Below are 22218 nucleotides of genomic sequence, written 5' to 3' on the forward strand. Positions count from 1 at the left end.
AAAACCTCAAGTCAGAAACAGGAAAGGTTAGCTTTTAATGGCTCATCCGTACATACACAAACTAGCTTCGAGGGTCCGCACTGCGGAGCAGAAAGTTACGTCTCTCCTCGAAACCCAGAGTTTAATTATCTGCCAATCGCAGGTCAGGACTTCTCTCCTGAAACGCCCACGGGCGATGATTGGCATTAAATAAGCCCTATTGGTGCTGAGAACATGGAAGCGGTGGGTTCAGAACTGACCAATAGTATGCAGCAGTCTGAAGTTGGGGCGGGAGGAAGGTACGAACGAAGTGCGTGATGGCGCTCCGGGAAGCGAGGGCAGGAAGCTAGCCCAGCCAATGGCCGCCGCGGGCGGGTGTCGGAGCGCGTGCGCACTGGGGGTCCCGGAGCTGCAGGCGGGAGGTTGGGGGAGGGGAGCGAGCTGGAGCGCCGCGGAGCTCCAGCCGCCGCCGCAGCTCCCGCCGCAGCGAAGAGGCCATGTTGTGTGGTGTGTGGGGCGGGGGGAGGAGGAGGAGGGAGGAAAGCGAGCGAGGAGACGGGAGAGACACCACACACGGCACAAGATGGCCGGAGAGGCAGCAGCAAGCTCAGCTGTCAGGCGGCCTGCCGCGGCCCGTGGGCTCGCCGCTGCGCTGGGAGCGCTACCCCGGCGTCCTGGAGGGCTCTGGGAGAGCGGGGAGGCCGCGGCTGGGGCGAGGCGGCCGCGCGCGAATGTGGGAGCTCGCGGCCGGAGCGCCCGGGGAGGCCGGGCCCACGACGCCCGTGGCTCCGCTGCGGCAGCGGCGGTGCTGGTGGCGCGCGCGGCCGGGAGGCGGCTTCGCGCCGTGGGCGGGAGGCTGCGGCGGGCGACCGGTCCTGGACACGCGAGGAAGAGCGAGCCGATGGCGCCAGCGGCCGCGCTTCGACCCGGTGAGTAGCTCCCCTGCTCCCTTTATTGTCCTTTGTCCTTGGGAGGAAAAGCACGACGTCCTTGAGCGCGGGCGGGAGGGGCGGCGGGTGGCTGCCGGCTGGTTCTGCACACGCAGCCCCGGGCACTGCCGCGGAGGGCCGATGCCACCGGAGCACGGGGTCGGGCCACCGCGTTCCCGCTGCATACCCAGCCGGGCGCCGCGCTGCGGTCCAGCCTGCGGGGAGAGGGCGGCGGCCGCGCCGTGGAACCCCTGCTTGCTCTGGTGAGTTACTTTGATACTTAGCGTAAAATAACAACAATCCTCCGTTGATGGGCTTTTAAAAATCTTTTCCGGTGAGGTGGGAACCCATCTTTGGGGTCGGATCTAAAAGAACAATGGAACCTCTCACTTCGCTTAAACCAAAATAAAACTTGTCTTTTTCTCCCCTTCTCCCTGTTGGGTGTTGGCTTTTAACTCTTTCTAAGCTGCTTTTGAGAACGGCTGTTAGTGTTCTAGATGCAAAGGTACCTTTCAGCTTGTTAAACGTCCATGACGTTTGTTGTCTTTTAGAAAAGGCAAGTTACAGGAGTGCATCTAGTATTTCAAAAATGACGACGGCAACAAGGCAGCTTAAAGGAAGTAGATTTGATAATTATGGTGCAAGATGATGGCGTTTGATAAATACAGCTTATTTTTACCGAGAACTTTCGTTAAGATCATTTGACATCCTGATACTTGAACATAACCGTACTGTTTGATACTTTTTTAAATGAGTAGGTAAAGCCGTTATCAGTAACTTCTCACTTGAATGTTAAATCTAACTTGAGGCGGTTCCTACCCTTTACAAGTTAAAATTCATCTTGTTTAAAAGAAAATGTATACTATTAGAAACCTTGGCCGTAAAAGTTAAGAAATATTCTAAAAGCAGAGTTCTTCTTTAAGTTACTTAGTGTAAATCCTGAAGTAGGACTGCCATTGATAGGCGATGAAGAGGGGCCATATTTGTTGCATTTGTTGCACGTATAAAAGTCGAGATGTGCTTAAAAACGGAACAGTATTGAAACAACAGTTTTAAAAAATTTGTTTCTGCATACAAATTTAAAAATTATTTGAGGTAATTTAGGATCAGTCGTTGGAAGAATGGAGTGCTCAGACCTTTGTGTATTTTTGAATATATTTGTCTTCATTCTGCGGAGCTCTTGTGCTGTAAAGGTGAATAACTGCGTAAAGACAGTGTTGGGGAGACTTACGTAGCACATCTAAAATCAAAGGTGCAGGTTGATTGGACCTTTTCATCCGGTATTTACACTAGAAAACAATTGGAATACCTTTTATGGGGTAGTACATATTCTATCAGTTGCACATACCTTGATTTCTCAGAATTAAAGTACTAATTTTGTTTTTTCAAAAGAATGCTTTGGAATATTTTATCACTGAAAGTGGTTTTAAAGGATTGAGAATGTAGTTCAGAATCCTTTTTGAGTTATAAAACGTGAAAATAATTGTTAGCAGTTTAAGATCTATGCTCTTTCATGATAAATTTGGTAGGAGAAAGACAATATTCTGGACCCTGGTTTGGTATTGAATGAAGGTCATTAGATACCACAAGTTTTAGAGCTGCTTAAAAGACAATGCTAATACCCCATTTGGTGAGATCAAATAGCTTCTAGTTTAAAATTTACAGTAACCAGTGGCCATTTTAAGTTCACTAATTTCTCCTGGAGGAGTTGATTTTTAATACTCATAGATATAAGAGCTATTTGTAGATGCTAAAAAAATTTAAGATGGTGGCATTTTTTAAAAACATTGTCAATGTTTCCTTTGTTTTTGTTTACCTGACTCAATGGGAAAAAGGAGAGCAAAGGGATAGTCATTTGCATTTTCTGTGTGTCTCTTCTTCGGATTCCAGTGTTTTAATCCCTAGTATGTGTCAGTACATTCCAAATGAGGAAAACAAAGACTGATAGACATAGACATTTGAGATAAGGAATAACTGTGGGCAGAAATGTCCAGGTTGTGTCACCCCACATTTTTACATGAATCTTGTCTTTGGAATATTTTTCTCATTTTATCACACTGAGTCTTTGGTCAAGAAAACTTTAAAAATCAAAACATTTAAATATTTTTTCTTATTTTCTTTCTAAAGGTAACTTACAAGATGATAATTAATGTGGTTGCCGATGATTCTGAATAAATACAGCTTTTATCTCAGGTAAGATTGGTAAATTTATTGGTTTAACATAAAATTAACTTTAGACTTTTGTTTTGCCTTTTTGGTGATATATTTCAAACATTCAGTTAGTATTTATGATTTTAAAAAGTGATTATGAATGAATACATGAAATTAAAAAAGCGTTTAAAAGCCTCTTTGGATGAGTAAGTGGTTAAAGGAATATTCATATGGCCATTGTAATGTACCTTTGAATAGTATAAATGCTGCAGGTCTTTAAGGCTTTGTTTAATTTTGGTAAGAAGGTTTTAGAGCCAGGCATGGACCAAAATGGTACCCCCCCCTCCCCGCTTTAATATCAAATTATTTTTACATTTGAAATACTTGAGACTTAATAGGACATTTAAATTTTTTTGCCATTTAGACTAATAGATTTTAGGGAGCAATATGTCAAAAGTTAGTTTCTGTTCTGTATAAAGTTTTAAAACATTCTATTTGTTACTGATTTCTTCAGTAAGTTGTTTAGAATGTTGTTTTGTTTTCTCCAAAAGGTGTGCCATTTTGAAGACTGAGACCATAGAGTTTTAAGAATAAAGGAGAGAGCCCTTGGGAAATTCTGTATTATATATAGCAAGTAAGTTTTTTTAATTGTTATATTTGAATATTTGCCAACATTTGGGTAGGAATATATCATTAAAGCTGTTGGTCCGTGTATATATAAAAAAAGATGAGAAAATACCCAAATAGTTTTACCTTAAACCAAAGTCCTTTTGTCTTAACTATTAAAACAATTGATAGCTATAACATATATCAATGCATACAACTATATCCAGTAGCAAGACAGTTTATCTTCCCAATAAAATGATACTTGCTTTTCCCTGAGGGTTAAATCTGCAGTGTTAAATTAGTGTTGTCTTTAGATATAGTCTGAAAGATATATTGTTTAGTTCCCTTTCCACCCCGTCATAAAACAGTGTCCTGAAAAGTTATAATTATTAGTCCCTTGCTTCTTGAACTATATTTCAAGAACTAAAAACAAACTTTGATGTCTTTATAATTAATTATATAGTTAAAATACTCATTTTTAGTAGTTCTTTAAACAACTACACAAATAAATAGATTCCATGAAACTAAATGTACTGCTCTTAGAGGCTTCTTTCAGTGTCTTGGTGTTTCTGAACCTAATAGAGAAATAGTTTTTTGGGTTCAGCATACCATGAAATGATTATCTTAATAGGTGAATATTGGGGTGAATGCAGAAAATGTGACTCCTCATATATGAAAAGAAATAAATTGCCCATATAAGCTTGAATCCAGAAGTAATATTCAATTATTGTTTGTAAGTGATTGGCCACAGAAAATATGAAATTATAAGTGATGCCTTGGGAAATAAAAAAATAACCAAGTGAATAGTTAATTAAAATGAGAGAGTATATTTACTTATATCTTGGGAATATATGGAAAATCAACTTGTGTTTACCTACTTTTGGGTCAAATAGGTAATAAGGGGAATAGACTAATTTTACTGCCTTTGTGTTAGCTTAGTGAAGTTTTTTTTTGCAGTTTAGGTTTGTGTTTGTTGAATAAAAAAGAAAATGATGCACTTTTAAACTCTAATCTTTCAAAGATAGAATATATACAAAAGGATCTTTAATCCTATATTCCTATAACATGTGCTAAGATTAGGGTTTCCTTTCTGCAGCTGAATAGTGTGTAGTTGCCATTTGTTGAACAGTTATAAAAATTGAGCATGAGCTGTTTCCTATGATGCTATCAGAACTTACATATAAATTGGCAATATGCTTTATCTGAGGTTTTATTTGGACAGAAAAGTAAACAGCTGGAGGTTAGAAATATTAAATAATTTTAATTTTTTAATTTAATAAGAGATGTAGTAACTGCTAAATTTCTAGTCTTTTAGAGGCAGTTTTTATAAACAGATAAATGTTTATAGAGTAAATTGTTTTTTGAAAAATAACATATATCTTTATGATAGTGCTATATTCAGTGTGAATAGTTATTATTTGGTTAATGGAAAGGTTTACTGTCATGAGGTTAGTCATCAGATACTACCTTACATGCATAGTATTATGTGGCCTACAATGGTATATGCTTTATTATATATGATCAAGGTAAGTTTTTGTCACGTATTTTCTATTTATGGATTAAAGTAACGAATACTTAAATATTTGGCTTTATCTTAGCATTTTGGACAATTTCTTTAATTCTTAAAAATCTCCTTATTCTAGTTGTGTTTATGTTGGAATATATTTAATGTTTTTATAGCTTTAAAAAATTAACATGACCAAAGATGTTGCAGCTAGTCACCAGTCTTTTTGGATCATAACGTGACATAGATTTTAGCATATGAAATAGGTAATTATAATGTAAATTTTCTTTAACTTTCAGTTTCTGACCATAGTTTCTTGACTACTTAAAAATTTAGGCTGTCTTTAAGTTAATTTATGTTTTTTTCTCTGACATTTGTATTGTTAGATCAGGTGTATGTGATGACTAAGCAGTCACGGGCGCTGCCTATAATGTAATGTAAATGCTTTCACTGCTTTAAAGATGATAAGTGTAAAGATTTGTAGTCCGTATACCTGATATACTTTATTTCTTTTAATAGACATAATTATTTTAATTAAATATATTTTTGCATTTCACAGATAAATAACATCATTTCATGAAGTTCTAGGTGGGATGTGATGTTATTTTCAAATTGGCTATTCTTGATGTAATCAACTTTTAAAAATTTTTTTTAAACTTGTTTCTGCATTTTTTATTCTTTTGTAGTATTGGAGATTGAACTCAGCCTTTGCACATGGTAGAAAAATACTGTCACTGTCATCTCAGCCTTGCTTTCCATCCTAAAAAATTACATTTATGTACTTGTGTGAAAATAAATGGAGTTCAGGGCCAGCCTTTAGGACTTGTCCTGCCCCAACCCATGGGTTATCAGGATTGGCATTAAAGCAGTGTTGGTAGCATACTTTTGACTTTTTAAAACAGGATTTTACTATGTAGCATAGACTGGGCTTCAATTTAAGGTAGTAATTCTGCATTATCCTCAAAAAGTGCTGAGATTACAGATGCCAGCCATCATGTCTGTTACCCTAAATTTAAGAATATTAGGAATTTTTTTAAGATAGGTGACCTGGTTTTTACAAACTGTGTTTCTGATGTTAGGATTTATACATTATCTAATGATACTCCCTAGGACTGTGCTTCATGGAACATTTTTTACCTTAAACTTTAATTTCCTTTGTTTGTATGTGTGTGTGCTTGCAAATTCAAATTTGAAGGTCAGAGAAGTTGACTAGGAATCTTGTCACCTTGTGGATTGTTTTAGGAGTAGACTCAGGTTTTCAGGTATGTTGGGAAGTCCCTTTACGTACTGCACAGTCTCACAGGCCCCATTTTAATAATTTGAAGTTGAAGCCAGGCGTGGTGGCGCACTCCTTTAATCCCAGCACTTGGGAGGCAGAGGCAGGCGGATTTCTGAGTTGGAGGCCAGCCTGGTCTACAGAGTGAGGTCCAGGACAGCCAGGGCTACACAGAGAAACCCTGTCTCGAAAAACCAAAAAAAAAAAAAATTAAAGTTGTATTTCTAAACATGAATGAAATAATTGTTTTTAAGATTTAAAAATTTTACGGGAATGAGTATTCTGCCTACATGTATGTATTTGCACTAACATGTGAGCCTAGTGCATTCAGAGTTCAGGAGAGGAGGTTGGATTCTTTGGAACTGGAGTTAAGGAAAGATGGTTGTGAGCCACCATTGGGTACTGAGAACCACACCCTTATCCTCTGCAAGGGTGTAAGTACTTTAACCACTGAGTCATCTCTTCAGCCCCGAGAATTAAGTAGTTAACGTGTACCAGTAATCATAATCCTTTCGATTCAGATTATCAAGGTGGTTTTAAAATAGAATCTTTGTGGGTTTTTCTTTTTTTTTTTTCCTCCTTTTTCTTTTTAGAGATAGTGTCCTTGGTCCTGAGTTGTGGAATTATAGCTGTCAACCATCTTGCCTACCTTAATGATTTATTTTAAAGAAATTCTCTGTAAGAAATGTCTGTTTATCTGGGACTGCTCAGGCTGCACAAGGATGACCATGAAAAGCTTGTCTACACCTCAGAAATGCTTGGATTAACATAGTTACACTCTTATTTATGCCTTGCAGATGACTATCACTAACCTATCTTTGTAAACATTTTCTTATTCAGTACCGTTAAATTTTAATCTTAGAGTTTAAAAGTTTAAGGGATTTAAGAACCAACAAAAGTTCTTGACTTTTACTGCCAAAGAGCCAGCATCATATGCTTATTTATATTCCCTCAAGTTTATTTTTACATCACAAAATACATGTTATATATATGAGATGGGCAGGAGTTTGAGGAAAATCCAACTTCGTCTACTTAAACTGAACTAAGTGGGCTCTCGTGCTTTAGGAAAGGAGGACCTGTGGTAGATGTCACCAATGTCATTAATGTCATTGTGATACATGGTGAGATCAAAAGACCTTTTGGTAGTTTTAGAACCTACATTTTTTGGACTGGTAGGGTGACTGAGTCATAGTTACATTATCAAACCACTGTGAGGGGGTTTCTCTTAGAGAATTCCTTTTACCAAGATTTCTTAAACATTTTCTACTCTTAAATGATTCAGTTTCTTTAATTTTGAATCAAGGACCTCATAGATACTGAGGAAACACCCAGTCATAGACTGGTGTCCTTCCCCTAAGTCAGTTTAGTTTCCTTGTGTGCTTAACAAAATCTTCCTATTAAGGTCAGATTACACTTAACCTTAAAAATTTCAGGGTTTAAAAATTTTAAGATCATTGCTTTCCATTGTTTCTTATTAGGAAGATATTTTAGAACCTACTTTAATGGTAATTTTTAAACAGATCTTGCTATATTTCTTGTTTATGATTTACAAAAATAAATTTAGATTTGATACATAAACAGGAAATTGCTTTATACTTGCAAACAATTCTTTTTTTTTTAATTAGTTATTTATTTCATTTACATTTCCTAGCAAACAATTCTTAAGAAGTTAATTTGATGTCTTAAAATCTTAAACTTTAAGTTTTTAACCTTTTCCTTCACATGGTCTCATGTAGGTAACCCAAGCTGATTTTGAACTCTCACACTTTTGGATGCTGGGATGAAATTTTCAAAATGGTTTTATTTTGCTGCTGTTGTTTTAGATTCAGGGCCTCACATATGCTAAGTGTTACAGACCACCTAATTATACCACCTAGCTTTATTTCCCTCCGGAGAGAAGGTCTGTCTCTGTAGCCCTGGCTGTCCTGGGATTCACTCCTTAGACCAGGCTAGCCTCAAAATCAGAGAACTATCTGCCTCTGCCTCCTGGGATCTGGGATGAAAGGTGTCCACCACCATAGCCCTTTCCTATTTTGCAATTATTGTAATTATACAAAACCAAGCTAAATGGAAAACTCATCCTTGTCTCAGAAAGTACTTGAAATGGGAAGCATTTCTCATTTACTTTTGAGGAACTTAAGTCAGAAATTAGGGAAAACTCCTGAAATTGCATAGATAAGTGTATATTATTATTAGTGTTAGTGTTGGAGCAATGGCTCTCAGCATTTAAGATCCTTTATATTGGAAGGGCCTAGTGTGGTTCTTGGCATTAATACTGCTGTAACTCTAGCTCCAGAATAGCCAGTGCCGTCTTCTGAACTTGTGCACACCGCGCGTGCACGCGCACGCGCGCACACACACACACACACACACACACAGAGTAGTAAAAAGAAATCTTAAAGCCGGGCGTGGTGGTGCACGTCTTTAATCCCAGCACTCAGGAGGCAGAGGCAGGCCGATTTTTGAGTTCAAGGCCAGCCTGGTCTACAGCGTGAGTTCCAGGACAGCCAGGGCTACACAGAGAAACCCTGTCTCGAAAAACCAAAAAAAAAAAAAAATTGATTATATATGGGATTATACTATGTTGCTGTTAGCATATGATAGATAGTGAGTATAGTAGTAATAGGGAGAAGGATCTTGCAGATGGGTAGCAAAGGGTTTTAGAAGGCGTAGAAATGTATCAGATGGGAGACCAGTGTATGGATTAATGATGTGGTGTTAACTTGTGTTTTCTATATTTTCAACATCGCATAGCCAGTCAAATTAAGGCAGGAGCTCAGTTATTACTCATGGAATTCTTGGGGAATGATATCTAGACTTTTAATTTTAGTAACTTGTTCTATTGGCAAAAATTTAAGGTCTTGTCACAATTTTTCCTGTTTTTTGCTTGGAGTAGTTTGGAAGGTATTGAAGTTGTACTGCAAGTCATAGGAGTTAATACAAACAATCTATTCTGGTTTTTGCAGAAATGTGAATCCTCAGATGGAATGAAAGGCCTGTACCATAGACATCTAAGCATTTAGTAAGTCTTTTACTTGTTGGGTTTATTTTTTAATTTTATGTTTAACTATTAATTTTAAGTTACTGACTTGGAGTTGTAAGCGCATACCTTTATCAAACCTGTATACAGTGTTTTAAGAGTAGACAATTTTAACATGATTATTCATAATAATAATTAAATGTGAAGTTGATTTTATTTAAGACAGTTTCAAACACTATACTTGAAGGCATTGAAATTCTTTTTATTTATTTATTACGTATTTTCCTCAATTACATTTCCAATGCTATCCCAAAAGTGTCATCCCCCCCCCTCCCCCCCCCCCTGTCTTGAAATTCTTAATGTAGATCAGGCTGGCTTTGAACTTAAGAGATTTACCTGCCTCTGCCTCCTGAGATCTTGGATTAAAGACAGTGGCACTATGTCCAGCCTAGATATGTAAAGTTTATTAATCACATGTTACCTTTCTCCCTTTATTTAGATATTGAAACATATTTACCCACCTATGCACCCACCCATTCACCCTTCTATTTGAGACAGGGTCTAACCATGGGCCAACCAAGAACTCAATTATGTAGATCGGGCCAGCCTGGAATTCAGAGATTTACCTACCTGGCTCTGGTTTCTTGAGTGCTGAGATTAAAGGCATATGTCTACCACAAATGGGGTCAGAAAATAAAAGACCAAAACCTCCCATTTGGACTTGTTTCTCGTTGTGGCGCATTTACCTGTATTGTTTAGATTCTGTTGTGCTTTTTGTCATTGCAGTTTCAGAGTTGAGAGTACTTGTACTGAAGTGGACACATAGCTTAGAACAGTCACTGAAAACAGGCCATGGTCTTAGGGTCTGAACTTGCTACTTTGGTTCTTTCTAGATAATAGAAATTAAGTTTAGTTAATTTCTAATTGTAATTAGTTCTGATAAATTAACTGAACTTAAAACTTCAAGACTGAAAGTTTAGCCTTATTGACTTAGAAATTGCTCTTTGAAAGATATTACCACCTCTGTGAAATAGTTTTGTTTTGTTTTGTTTTTAAATTCCAAACTAGACAAGTAGTGGGAAAGAGTAAAATGTGAAGGTTGTTATAAATCATTTTGGGTGAATTGCCAAAAGGATTTATTTGTTCATTGGCAACAAACTTAAGATAATTGTCTACTAGCTGCTTCATAGCAATAAAAACATTTGGGAATCCAGATTCTGCATGATTCCCCTCACCCCTTTCCAGTTAATGCTACGTGAGACTGCACTGGCTGGCTGTTAATGGCCTACAAAACAAGGTTTGTGTTTTTCCTGAGGGAGAGCGAGGGAGGAGACCCCAAATTTGTCTAATGCAGGTGTCTAGTTTCCTGTGTGATTACAGTTAAGACCATAGATGCCTGGCACTAGCTACTCAGTAAATATTTGTTGGTTTGTTGTGTTAATGTAGCTTTTATTAAACATTATTAAATAGTGCTTTGAGTATAATGAAAGGCAAAATAAAATTATTAAAATATAAATGTTATTAATGTAAAATATTATAGCTGTGTTTGAAAGCTAAACTTGGTCATAATAAAAATTAGAAGTAATCAATGTACCTCCCCTAACTTGGTCTTTTAAACTTGGTTTGTGATTAGATTAGACTGTAAACTCATAGAAAAGTTTACTTTTATCAGTAATTGACCTTATCCCTTCATTGATGAACATTAATTAGCTAGTCTTTCTGTAATAATTTTACTGTTACTTTAAGGTCCAGACTTGTTAATATAGTCTGTTGAGCATTCAATCTATTTTAGCATTAGACCAAATAGGTGTCAGGGTTTCTTTCATAATGTATTAAAATTTCAAGACAAAGCAAAAGACAGAACTAAGTCATAAGTGTTAAATATATAATTACATGACAGAAAGGATGGTATTTTTGTACTAACTGAACATTTTATGTTAATCTTTAGTTGTAAAACAAGCACTTAAGTTCTGAAAAATACAATTTCATTAATAGTAGTACCCTTAGAGCCATTTATTTAAAAAAATTAGGAATCATTAATAATTTCTTTTTAACTTTCTTTGTTCCCTGTATTTTTCTTTGCTGTTAAAACTGGTAAAGATAAGCTGTACGTGGTGGCACATACCTGTAATTAATTGTAGCTCTTGGGTGGGCAGGAAGCAGATGTTCAAGGCCATCCTTAGTCCCTGACTGAGATGTAAAGCCGGTTGAGATAGAGGGAAAGCAGTGTTTTATCCCGAGAGCCTGCTTATACTCCTCAAGAGTCAGTGGCCTGCGCTTTAGTTAATAATGTCTAACCTATGAAGATAGTCATAACCAATTTTCTGTTCCTAGGTTATGAATGAGTCTAGTGACTGGATTTCCAGAGATAATTTATTAACTATCTTGGTGACATAAAAACTAAGATTTGAACAGAAAGTTGTTCTTAGAATAAATATATATACTTAGAAGTACAAACTAGAAAATTACAAAATAGCATTCTAACCATACTAAGTTTGAATCTTAATCAGGAGACAGGCTCTTGGTCTGTCTGAGTAAGCAGAGAATCCCAGAGCACAGGAATGCCTGTGCAGTGTGTGTGTGTGCGTTCACACGTTAATATAGAAAGAGATGTACTTATCTATATCCATTCCTATTGAACATTCCCCCCTCCCCCAATATAACAGTAAAGGCAAAACTATTCTTAAATAAGTGGCTCCATGCCCCTGTGTTGACAGTGTCGTTGAGATACTGTCGCTGTTGGGATAGAAAGTGCTTGGATCACTGTGATGCAGGGGAATCCTTTGCTCTTCATCTTCAGTTGTGTGCCAGCTCATCTAACCTTCAGTAGTGTCACAAGAGGTAGTCATTGGGCTCTTTGTTGGTATCCACTGAGGAGCTGTGCATTTTGTTAACATTTGCATGTTTCAAGTGCTCATGTTTGATTCCTTTTCTTCAAGTAAAATTTATACTTGTAAATACAGTTTTTGTTGTATTTGAAATTTCATGAGTGCAAATGACTTACTTCCTAGTAATTTTTAAAAGATCTTTTTATTAGCTTTCATACTTATGAAATATATTTGCTTTTAACAACATTCTTACTTTTGGCTTTGGGTCTTAGGCTTTGCATGAGTGCATTTTGATCATTGATTTATAATGTAAAAGTTGTCTGTTTTCTCTCATAGTTTTAAATTACATCACTTGATGACATGACTGCTATGGGAGTGCAGATTTTGAGTAGGTTTCTAATGATAATATCATTAGTTTTGTTATTTATGAGACTGTATCCTACTCCAGCTTTAAACAATCCTCTTGCTTCAACTTCTCCCGAGTGCTGGGATCTCATGTGGAAGCCACCATATCTGGCCTTTTCACTTTTCTTTCCTTTTTTTTTTTTTGAGGTTAGTCCCACCTAGCCAAGAGTGACCTTGAATGTTTGGTCCTTCATCTCCCAGATTCTGAGATTACAGACAAGGGCTGCCACCATGCCCAGTTTTATGTGGTTCTGGGGTTCAAGCCCAGAAGTTTATGCACGCTATGAGTATACTACTCTTCCTTCTGAAAGATACTATGCTTTTCTCATCCCCCTCCTTTAAAAAATTGGTTTAGAAGTAAATTGCATAGCCATTACTTAATTTTAAGGAAAGAACAAGGCAAATGGTATTGATACAGACATACAAGGAGTTATATTTCATTTTGTAGGATTTGAGAAATTTCCAAAATCTACTAGAGAATATCTTGATGTATGGATTCTTAACTGATGCTGTGACACTCCTTACTCCTTTAAAGAATTGTTTTTTAATAGGAGGCACCACTGTCTTTTGATTATCTTTTTTTTTTTTTAGGTATTGTTTTACAATGTGTGTATTAAAGAACACACCCTAATTTTAGTTAGGAAGACAGAAAATTAGTCTAGAAGTAACATATTTTCATATTGTTTTATTACTGTAATCACTGACTGTAGCTCTACAAGTTGAGTTGGAAAGTTGTAGAACGTATATGGAAGACCAGAAATTAAAATTAAAATGTCTTTGTCAGCTCAGGAGATGGCTCAGCATTTAAGCTCTTGCTTGAGAATTTGTGTCCCCCAAAATGCAAGTAAATGCCCGGATACCACCTGCCTGTAATTCCAGGTGGAGATGGGTCCCAGAGGAAACTGGTTATCTAGACAAGCCAAACTGATGAGCTCTGGGTATGACCGAGGTGTCTTGCTTCAACAATTAACGGTTACGATGATTTTCATTCTCAGCAGCAGTATCATCCTCAGGTCTACACATATTCTTGCTCCACATACAAGTGCAACCCCACTACAAAGACAGGTACATACATGGACTCAACATAACATGAAAATTGTAAAAAATGTTTTTCAAGTTTTGTGTGAGTATGATCCTCCGGAGACAAGGAATAAAATCCCCTGGATTCTCATCTCTTCCTTCCTTCAGTCTAAACTGTTAATAGATTAATTTTTCCAGGAGGAACATAATGATGTTTTTGAAGTGAAATTTAGTTTATAATTTGAGAAGAGATAGCATTTTTGTGGCAAATTCCAAGTAAGCCAAGCTAAAATGTTTCTGATTTTATTTTATGTGACTTTACATTCACTCCACTCTCAGATATGAAGCTATAAAGGTGCTTCTAAGTAAAATTAATATCTATAAGACTGTTAAAGTATGCCATGTAGTTAGCTATTGCTTTTTTTAAAAATCTAAGATTATATAATTAGTTTTCTTTGAAAGAGCTTGGAAACTTTTTGCATTGAAATTGTCCACATGTGGTTGTAATTTAGTCTCCCACCTTCCTTGAATTTTTATATTTGGTTTTACTTTTCATATATGCACTATGATACTCATGTTAAGTTCTTAAAAATTTGACCTGTGGCTGTTACTATTTTCAATGGATACACATGTATCTGTGACAGGAGAACTTAAAATCTGTGAGTTCATTGATTCTGTCTTTGAGAGGTTGTTACAATAGTGCTGTTTCATTAAAGACTTGTGTATGGTAGAGGATATCTTCAAAGTGGATAGAATTTTCTGTTTGAACAAATAAGATGACTGTTACTCCAACAGAATTTTTTTTTTTCTAATTTTTTATGAAGCACCCCGCTTGAAGAGTTTGAAATGGACTTTACCACTGAGAAATCAAGATGGCAGCCCATTATGGGGAATTGAGGAAAATGGATTAATGCAAGAATGCTGTAATATTATACAACCAACACAGGATTCTTTTAATGTGGATTCCATGAAATGAATGATTCTTACCCAACACAAATGGACAGTGGACTTTACTTCCTAAAGACTTGTTACATGTCATGTACATTTTTGACATCTGGAGAAGACTACAATTCTACAAATGGTAGTTTGTATTCCTGGAATTTCTTGCAGTTTGATCTGAAGTGACCTTATGGAATGTTAACTTTAATAAAATCTCTAAAACTTAAAAATTTTTGGGCCTTTTATAAATTTTTTCAGTGGACGTTTTCATTAAATGTTCATTTTACCTTGATAACATTTTGACCTTCATAGTTGCTTTTCATTGAAGTATACTAAATAAAGCTGGTAAAATGGAATGGTTTTGTTTGTTTGGGATTTATGTGTATTAGAAAACCTGGATTTTTCCTGTGATTAAGTGGAATGGTCCTTTGGTTAAAATAGATATATTCTCTCTTCCCCTTCCCCCTTTCTTCTTTTTTTTTTTTTTTTTTTTTAAATTTATTTTTATTTTTATTTTTTCAGGACAGGGTTTCTCTGTGTATCCTTGGCTGTCCTGCAACTCTTTGTCTGTAGACCAGCCAGGCTTGGAATTTGCAGTGATCTTCCTGCCTCTGCCTCCTGAGTGCTGGGATTAAAGCTATACACACCCAGTTTGGCAGGCTTTTTATTATAGGGTTTAAATAAATTCCTTTGAGTTTGGGTTATTTCAAAATATCTTGCATTGTAATCATTGGGTAATGGTAACTTTGAATGTGTCAGGAGATTATAGTGAATATATAATATAAAACAAAGTACTGGTCTCATTTCCTGTATAGTCCAAGACAGTCTCAGTGTCTTTCAGTTTTTGTTGATGAAAGTCGTCCTTTGCCATGTGAAATGCTCATCTGAATATTTGAGTTATACTAACTTGTATTGTATTGTCTTATATTAGAGGTGTATTTTTAAAGTCTTTGGGTATACATTAAAGGGCTTACTTAATATGAAAGTAGTATAATTTATTTACATTTGAAAAAAATCCTGTTTTTCTTGTTTTGTGCAGTTGGGAGTTTAAATGAATCATACCATGCTTTAGATTGGTTACCCATGGTTAAAATCAAATGCCAGGTTTTCATTGATTGCTACTTTGGTAATAAATATGATAAAGCAGTGATGGGGGCTTTGTTGACCAAATGACGATTGATGGTGTTTTTCTCAGTATAGAGAACAAAGAATGAAATAATCTGTTATTAATGTAAACTACCTTAGAATCCACCTCTGTGGTTGATACAGATGCAGTGTTTGTTCTTTGGATGATGTGAGGTGGTTGATATTTGTAAATTGAAAACTTGAGATTTTGGATTTGGATTTTGATGGAAATATGTTTGAAGACTTGAAACTGGATTATGGATTTTACATTTTCTTGGATTTAACATAATTACGTTTGGTAGTGAAACTAAAATGAATTACTTGGTTGATGGAGTGTCCTGGTTTTGACCAATAGGGTACAGTACAGGACTGTTTTAGTTTTTGGACGTGTGGATGTGCTTGGTTACTTGTCTGCATGGGAGAGAGAGAACACTTTGTTGCATTTGTAATTTTGTTTCTATAGACCTCGTGCTCCCATCTGGAGGGGGTTTGTCTTTGACAGTTGATAATTGGCTGGTAGATTCGGCCTATTTAAGTGAAGGACTAGTGATTGAGGAAATGTGAGTGTACTTAGAATTCGATTTCAAACATGAGTGAAAGGGTTCTTTTGGTTTTGGAGTTGAGGTTGAGTGTTTGATTTAAAGGTGACCAAGGTTGGTGTAAATTCTTGAATTCGAAGTTATTAATTCTGCCCAAATATATGTAAGAAGTAAATATGTTTGATGTGTGGCATTTCCAAGATTAATGGTTTACAAAGAAGTTTGTTTCTTCTGGGGGAAAATGGTTGTATTAACTTTTGCTCTACTGCAGTTGAACACTAGGGAGGCGCTCTTGAGTTGTAAAAAATTACCCCTTCCTTCCAGTTGAGATGGAAAATTCCCCCTTAATCTTTAGATGTTTTTAGGCACCATAAAGAAGGCAAGAGTTGATTTAATTTATGGTGTTGCAATGTTGCGTCTATCTACAAGCCATTTACCCATGCTGGGGTGTTAATTTTTTTAAAGATTAGTACTTAAACTGAGCTTTAGAGCCTCTAGAAATTATCTTTATTTCAAAATGGCTTGATAAAACTCCACTTCCTGTCCAGGGAGGAAGTTATTTTAGCTCAAGGACTGAAATATTTAGCAGATCTTTAGACAAAAGGAACAAATTACATTTCTCTCTGGCTTAAAAAGGGTGCTTGAGCCAGAGGGGGTTAAGAAGCCCTTCCCCCTCCTCCTGATGGAGTGGTCTGGAGGGGCAGGGAGGTGTGGAGTTGGGGGTCTTAAGGCTCTCTTGGATGGAGAATCTGGTTCTTTTTCTTTCTTTTTTTTTTTTTTTTTTGGTGGAGATGAAGGGGTGGGTCTATGGTACATCACCTGAGTTGTGGGGTAAATGTAGAGAGTGTCAATCAAAGGCAGAGCTCTCAGAGCTGGGAAGGAGGCTCTAGATGGCGGCTGTGCCTTAGAGAGAGCGCGCTTTGCTCCCTGCTTCGGTTCACTTTACGCAACTTTCCCTAACTTTCGGGCAGCCTCAGGGGGCCCCCGCAGCCCCCTGCCTCTTCTAGTGACTTACTGGGGTCGATGCGAACCTTTTTTTGGGAGAATAGCTGCTTTTAGGAGCTTTCTTTTCGTGCCTTGTTGGAAGAAGCTGCCGTATTGAGAGCCCAGGTCGTTGTTTTTTCCAGCTTAGAAGCCATGGCGCACCTCCATTTTTGTGCGCTCTCCTAATGAGGTTTTTTTTTCCCCTTCCGGACCTGTTTTAGTATTAATTATTGCTTTATTTTTTGACAAGTCAACATATTTGAGGATTATTTCATTTACTTTTTGTTTTTTAACGGAGAATTTTGCGTTTTTAAAAATTATTTTGGATCGGATATTTTTCTACTACTAGATAGGACTCTTGCTTTGGACCTACTACATGGATCAGGTAAGTCCATGATAATCAGTGATAATTTTTAAAAAATTAATGTTGAACTTGGCTTTATTTACTGTAAATATGAGAAATTCCTGGATGACGCAATAAGATAGAGAGATTGTTATTTGTATCCAGTGTGTTACTTTTGAGAAACTTTCCTTATTGATAGCGATGCTTCTGTCGTTCAGTTTATCCCCCACTCATTTTAAAACGGAAAAATAGAAATATTTTGTTTTTCTGGTGTTTATCGTTGTTGCATTACATGAATATCGCTAACATCGTCAGGACTTTGTTCCTGATAATAAAACCATCCGCAGAAGCTGGGACCTCACCTTTCTTTCAACTTTTGACAGTAAATACCTGGGCACAGGACTTCAAAGCAAACACAGATTCCCCCTCCCCCTTAATATTTAAGAATTAAAAGATGATGAGAAATAAGGACAAAAGCCAAGAGGAGGACAGTTCGCTACACAGCAATGCATCGAGGTATGAGCTATCAACTTTCTTTCTTTCTTTCTTTTTTTTTTTTCTTTCGGGAAACCTCAGCTTACACTTGTTTACTTTGACAGACATGGATTGCTGTCTGTATTTCAAGAATTTTCTAACTTAGGTTGGTTTTTAAAGCGTGACCTTGAGATTGCTAACATGCCACACCCTGATTTTTTTGGTATCAATTTATGAAAGTTGAGTTGTGACTTAAGGCCTCTTACAGCATTCAGAAGGTAAGGTACTTTTCTCCGGAGGGGCCTTTCCTAGAAACTGTAGTTTTTCTGTCAGTAAATTTTCAGGTTTTAGGTTTTCATGCTGCAGAAAAATGACCTTGTCTGTTTAGCCATTGCTGCATTGCACCATTTTACATACAAGGCAAATTTTTTTCTTTGAAGAATCTGGGATATTCAAACTTGTAACCGAGGGCCATAGAGCAGCCTGGTAGTAGTAAATTATAGTAAATAGACATTTGAGAAAGTTATATGAATGAAAAAATGTACATTTAAAAACGCAATCACAAATAGGACCCCTTGACTGATGCCTTTCAGTTTATATTTTTGATTGTTTCGTTTGATACACGTGACAATTAAAATTTTTTTTATGACTTATCAAAACCTTAATAAATAGTTCCTGAGATCATTAAATCTGTAACCACAAAAATCTTGGAATGCTATTAATACTTAAGCTTTGTGTTTGTTACTATGACAATGTAATTGTATTTTTTTATGCTTAAAATGTCACAAGGTTTATGTTGGTGTGTTAAGACAGTCCTTTCTGGTTGACAATTGTATTTTATTTTACCCTTATGTTTTAGTTGGTGCTGTTTTAAATGTATCCATTTATTTTGACAGTGTCCTGTAATGCTTTCTCTTCTGAAGCTTTTTAATGTGCTGTTTGTTTAAATCATGATTTCTCTTTCATTCTTTGAAGTAGCTTATCAGTGGCTGAAGTAATAAAGCATATAAGATATTTTTTGTTGTATGACTGTATCTTTACGTTAATTTAAAAATGTGAATGCATTTCTGGATGTGTTCTTTAGAATTGTCATGTCATAGTTTTAAAATCATGCAGCTAACAAGAATGATTGGTATATGATCCAATTTTGATTTTACTTTATAATTTTGCATAAAATTTTTTTAAAATTAGCTTTTAAATTTTGAAGTGTGGAATATAGTTTATGACAAATTGATGAATTTACTCTTTACTAAAAATATTTTGAGCCTTGCTTTAAAAAATACATTTCCAAATTTCTATACAAATTGAGTAGTTACAATTTTGGATATCTTTTAAGTTGCTTTTGTAATTATTGGGTCAAGAACAGAAAGCTTCTAATGCAAAACTAATTTTCTGGAAAGTCACATTTTGAAGGTATAGTATATAGGAAGCTTCAGATATATTTGACAGTTATGAAAGACCCAGTATTAAACTTGTTACTCCCTTGAGTATATGATTTGCATATTCTCACCAGGGTTTTGGCTTTCTTATGCAAGGTTTTTTGTTTCATGATCAGACTGCTCTAACTCTTAAGTGATGTCTTTGAATAAACTTTACCCAGAATTATCTGGGTAATAACTTGGGCATTGTGATGCATTTAATTCCTTTAGTCAAAACAAGAAGCAGGTTTTTACTGTTTTTTGCCAAGTATACCTTAAATCATACAGTTGATGAATGTCCAGAATACTCCAGACTCGTTCAAGATGGAGTTACTTTTAAATTACTGTTACTCTTAAGTTATATACATTATTAATGCATGTATACAGTTATGACATTACTTCCTTTAAAGATTGTAAAGTTTAAAGAATGTTTGTGTTTTGTGTGATGATATTTCTCCGGAGTTGAAATTTATGCTGCCCTTGTGTAGCTAGCTGTTCCTGTGTCATCCAGCAGGCTGACACTATAGAGAATTAATTTTTGAAATAATAGTGTTTAGGGAACACAACTAAAGCACCACCTTTGCAGCCTGATACTGCAGGGATTGAGAGGAATTGCTTTCAGATCAAATACATTTTGTAACGAGAATCACTTGAGAGACTGGGATCAGCAAAAGTTTTAAGTTTAAGTCTTCCTGTTTTTGAAGCAAGCACTATACTTTTAAAATAGTGATTATGTGTATTGCATTTTTTAAAGTTAATGCAGAAGTCTAATGTGCTTTTATATCACGTATTTTGGAGATAAGTTTTTACGTTTTAGAATGCAATTGTAAACATTTCACATCTGTAAATTTTTAAATACAGTAGTCTTAGTGATGGACATATAAAGTATGCCAAACACTTAAGTTATATCCAGGAACGGAAGGAAACCAGGGGGGAAGGAATGCACATGTTCTAGCACATGGTATTTCTAAATTGAAAATTAAATATCTATCTAAAAATTGTCTTGCCTTTGAGCCATATTTTGGTATCCTGAGGTGTGGGTAAATCTTAACGTTTTTCGCTAGCCTTGTAAGGCAGGGATGATTAGAAAAGGCATGTGCAGTGTTTGTGTACTGGAACAGGCAGTTTTAAGTGGCAGCCATTTTATGACGCTGCTAATAATACTTTTAAAAAATCGAATTTTTCAGAAGGCTGAAAACAAACCTAATATCAGAACATCCCTTTCCCCACGTTCCCATAAGTACTCTGATGATGAAATAAAAGGCAGCTCGGTAGTTGGCCCAGGCAGCAGTTCTCGGAGGCCTGGCATCTTGGTGCAAGTCCAGCTCAGTCACAAAATGGCTGTTCCTTTGTGCCGCAGCGCTGACAGACATACTGCATTGCACTGTGTACTCGCCAAACAGCAGGAAGTTGCTGTGCGGAGTTCAAAGGCCGGCCGGCGCTGGCGGCGGGTGCTGATTGGCTGTGTGAGCGCCTGGTAACAGCAGGGTCAACGGTGGCGCCGTCGGGCTGGTCCCGCCCCTTGACGTCAGACGGAGTGGGCGGGAGAACGCGGTGACGCGTGGCCTCGTGCGTCGGTCTGCTGCTTCCTCTATGGGCTCGGCTAGCGCCGGGGGCGGGGCAGAAGAAGGGAATTTTGGTCGGGACTTTCCGGTGGGCGGCTTCTTTCCGGACCGATTTGGATCCTTGCAGTCTTTAGGCCTGGCGTGTAGTGGTCCACACCACACCCTAGTGTGTTCCCGAGCCCGTTCTTGGAATGTTTATCCTCTTTTGGAGAAAAGACACAGTAATCGTAAATCTCCAAGTAGTAGTACGCTAGTTTTTTTTTTTATTTACAGTTTCGCCTTTTCAAAAAAAAATTTTTTTTAATGTTCCGGTGCGTTTTCTCCCGTTTAGTCCCTCGTTCTGTGTAAAGAGATTAGTGAGTTTCATTTTGTTCCCATTGGTTGAAAGCAGTTCAGTGTGAGTGTAATGTTTTTAATTCAAAGGCCTTAACGGGTGTTTAAGCTCTGTCATACATGGCTCATAAACCAAGGGAAGAACATTTGAGCTTGTCCCCGTGCATTTTCACTTGGTATCAAACATTTTCTCAATTGACATTTGAGGAAGAAAAACTCAGGTCAGTATCTCTAGTGGTTTGTAAGAATCGCAGTGGGGTAGTTAAAGAAATGTTCTAGGAACGTTTATTTATATTATAACTACAAGTGTCAGTGCATTAGGCAATACAGAACTGTTTAGTGTCCGCAAACTATTAAAGTGTTACTGGCACTGGCTAAGACTCAACCTTGGCTGGTAGTAGAATTACTTGGTAAGGTCTTGAAATGCCTTGGCTGTAGTCTCCCTTTAGGTTATTTCTGGTAAACTTCTGTGTGGCTGCTCATTTCCTGCCTTGTTTGGGGTCCCTTGTAAGAATTTATTTTTAAAAATAGTTTACCAACTCTGGTTCCAAATTAACTCATAAATAATGAATTTGACCTCGAAGAAAAAGCAGTGTTAGTACATCTCTTTGTTGTTTACTTAAATATTCTTCATTCCAGTATAGTTTAGAACTATTAAACTATTCCTTAGGAGACACCATTAGCAATTCAGTAGATTATACTTTAAATATGGGCAACAGAGTGTGGTGGCATATACCTTTCACCCAGTAAGTGGCAGAGGGAGGCAGACCTGTGAGTTCAAAGCCACTCTGGTCTGCAAACAGCTCCAGGACAACCAGGG

The 22218-nt window shown here is 37.0% G+C and overlaps 2 protein-coding genes across 9 annotated transcripts in view; both read left to right on the forward strand.

The window, feature by feature from the left end:
- Nucleotides 1–304: 304 nt before the first annotated feature.
- On the forward strand, nucleotides 305–14973 carry LOC115031534 (uncharacterized). Of its 3 annotated transcripts, none has more exons than XM_085841636.1 (5): nucleotides 305–908; nucleotides 3036–3101; nucleotides 3611–3693; nucleotides 9412–9467; nucleotides 14503–14973. In XM_085841636.1, the coding sequence occupies exons 1-2, from the start codon at nucleotides 338–340 to the stop codon at nucleotides 3056–3058; spliced, it is 594 nt and encodes a 197-aa protein (XP_085697762.1). In that variant the 5' UTR covers nucleotides 305–337; the 3' UTR covers nucleotides 3059–3101; nucleotides 3611–3693; nucleotides 9412–9467; nucleotides 14503–14973. The 3 variants fall into 3 exon arrangements, with proteins under 3 accessions (XP_085697762.1, XP_085697763.1, XP_029335609.1); XM_085841637.1 differs by lacking the exon at nucleotides 14503–14973 and adding an exon at nucleotides 12590–14496; XM_029479749.2 differs by lacking the exon at nucleotides 9412–9467.
- Nucleotides 14974–15129: 156 nt separating this feature from the next.
- Chd2 (chromodomain helicase DNA binding protein 2) overlaps nucleotides 15130–22218 on the forward strand; it is a 116187-nt gene continuing 109098 nt past the window's right edge. For 3 of the 6 annotated variants that reach the window (XM_029479422.2, XM_085841639.1, XM_085841638.1), the window contains exon 1: nucleotides 15131–21619. In XM_029479422.2, the coding sequence (XP_029335282.1) occupies nucleotides 21519–21619 (101 nt within the window). In that variant the 5' untranslated portion in view covers nucleotides 15131–21518. Of the gene's footprint in view, nucleotides 21620–22218 lie in introns of all 6 variants that reach the window. The other 3 variants (XM_029479421.2, XM_021169095.3, XM_085841640.1) reach the window with 3 other exon arrangements.

This window comes from Mus caroli, unplaced genomic scaffold, assembly GCF_978045245.1.
Source record: "Mus caroli unplaced genomic scaffold, Mus_caroli_1 scaffold_8, whole genome shotgun sequence".
NCBI classification, from domain to species: domain Eukaryota; kingdom Metazoa; phylum Chordata; class Mammalia; order Rodentia; family Muridae; genus Mus; species Mus caroli.

Bases quoted from the DNA above. Each gene is read 5' to 3' on its own strand.
- LOC115031534 (XM_085841636.1), top strand. From the start codon at position 338: ATGGCCGCCGCGGGCGGGTGTCGGAGCGCGTGCGCACTGGGGGTCCCG. The intron at 909-3,035 runs GTGAGTAGCTCC...TTCTTTCTAAAG, and splicing joins AGCGGCCGCGCTTCGACCCG to GTAACTTACAAGATGATAAT.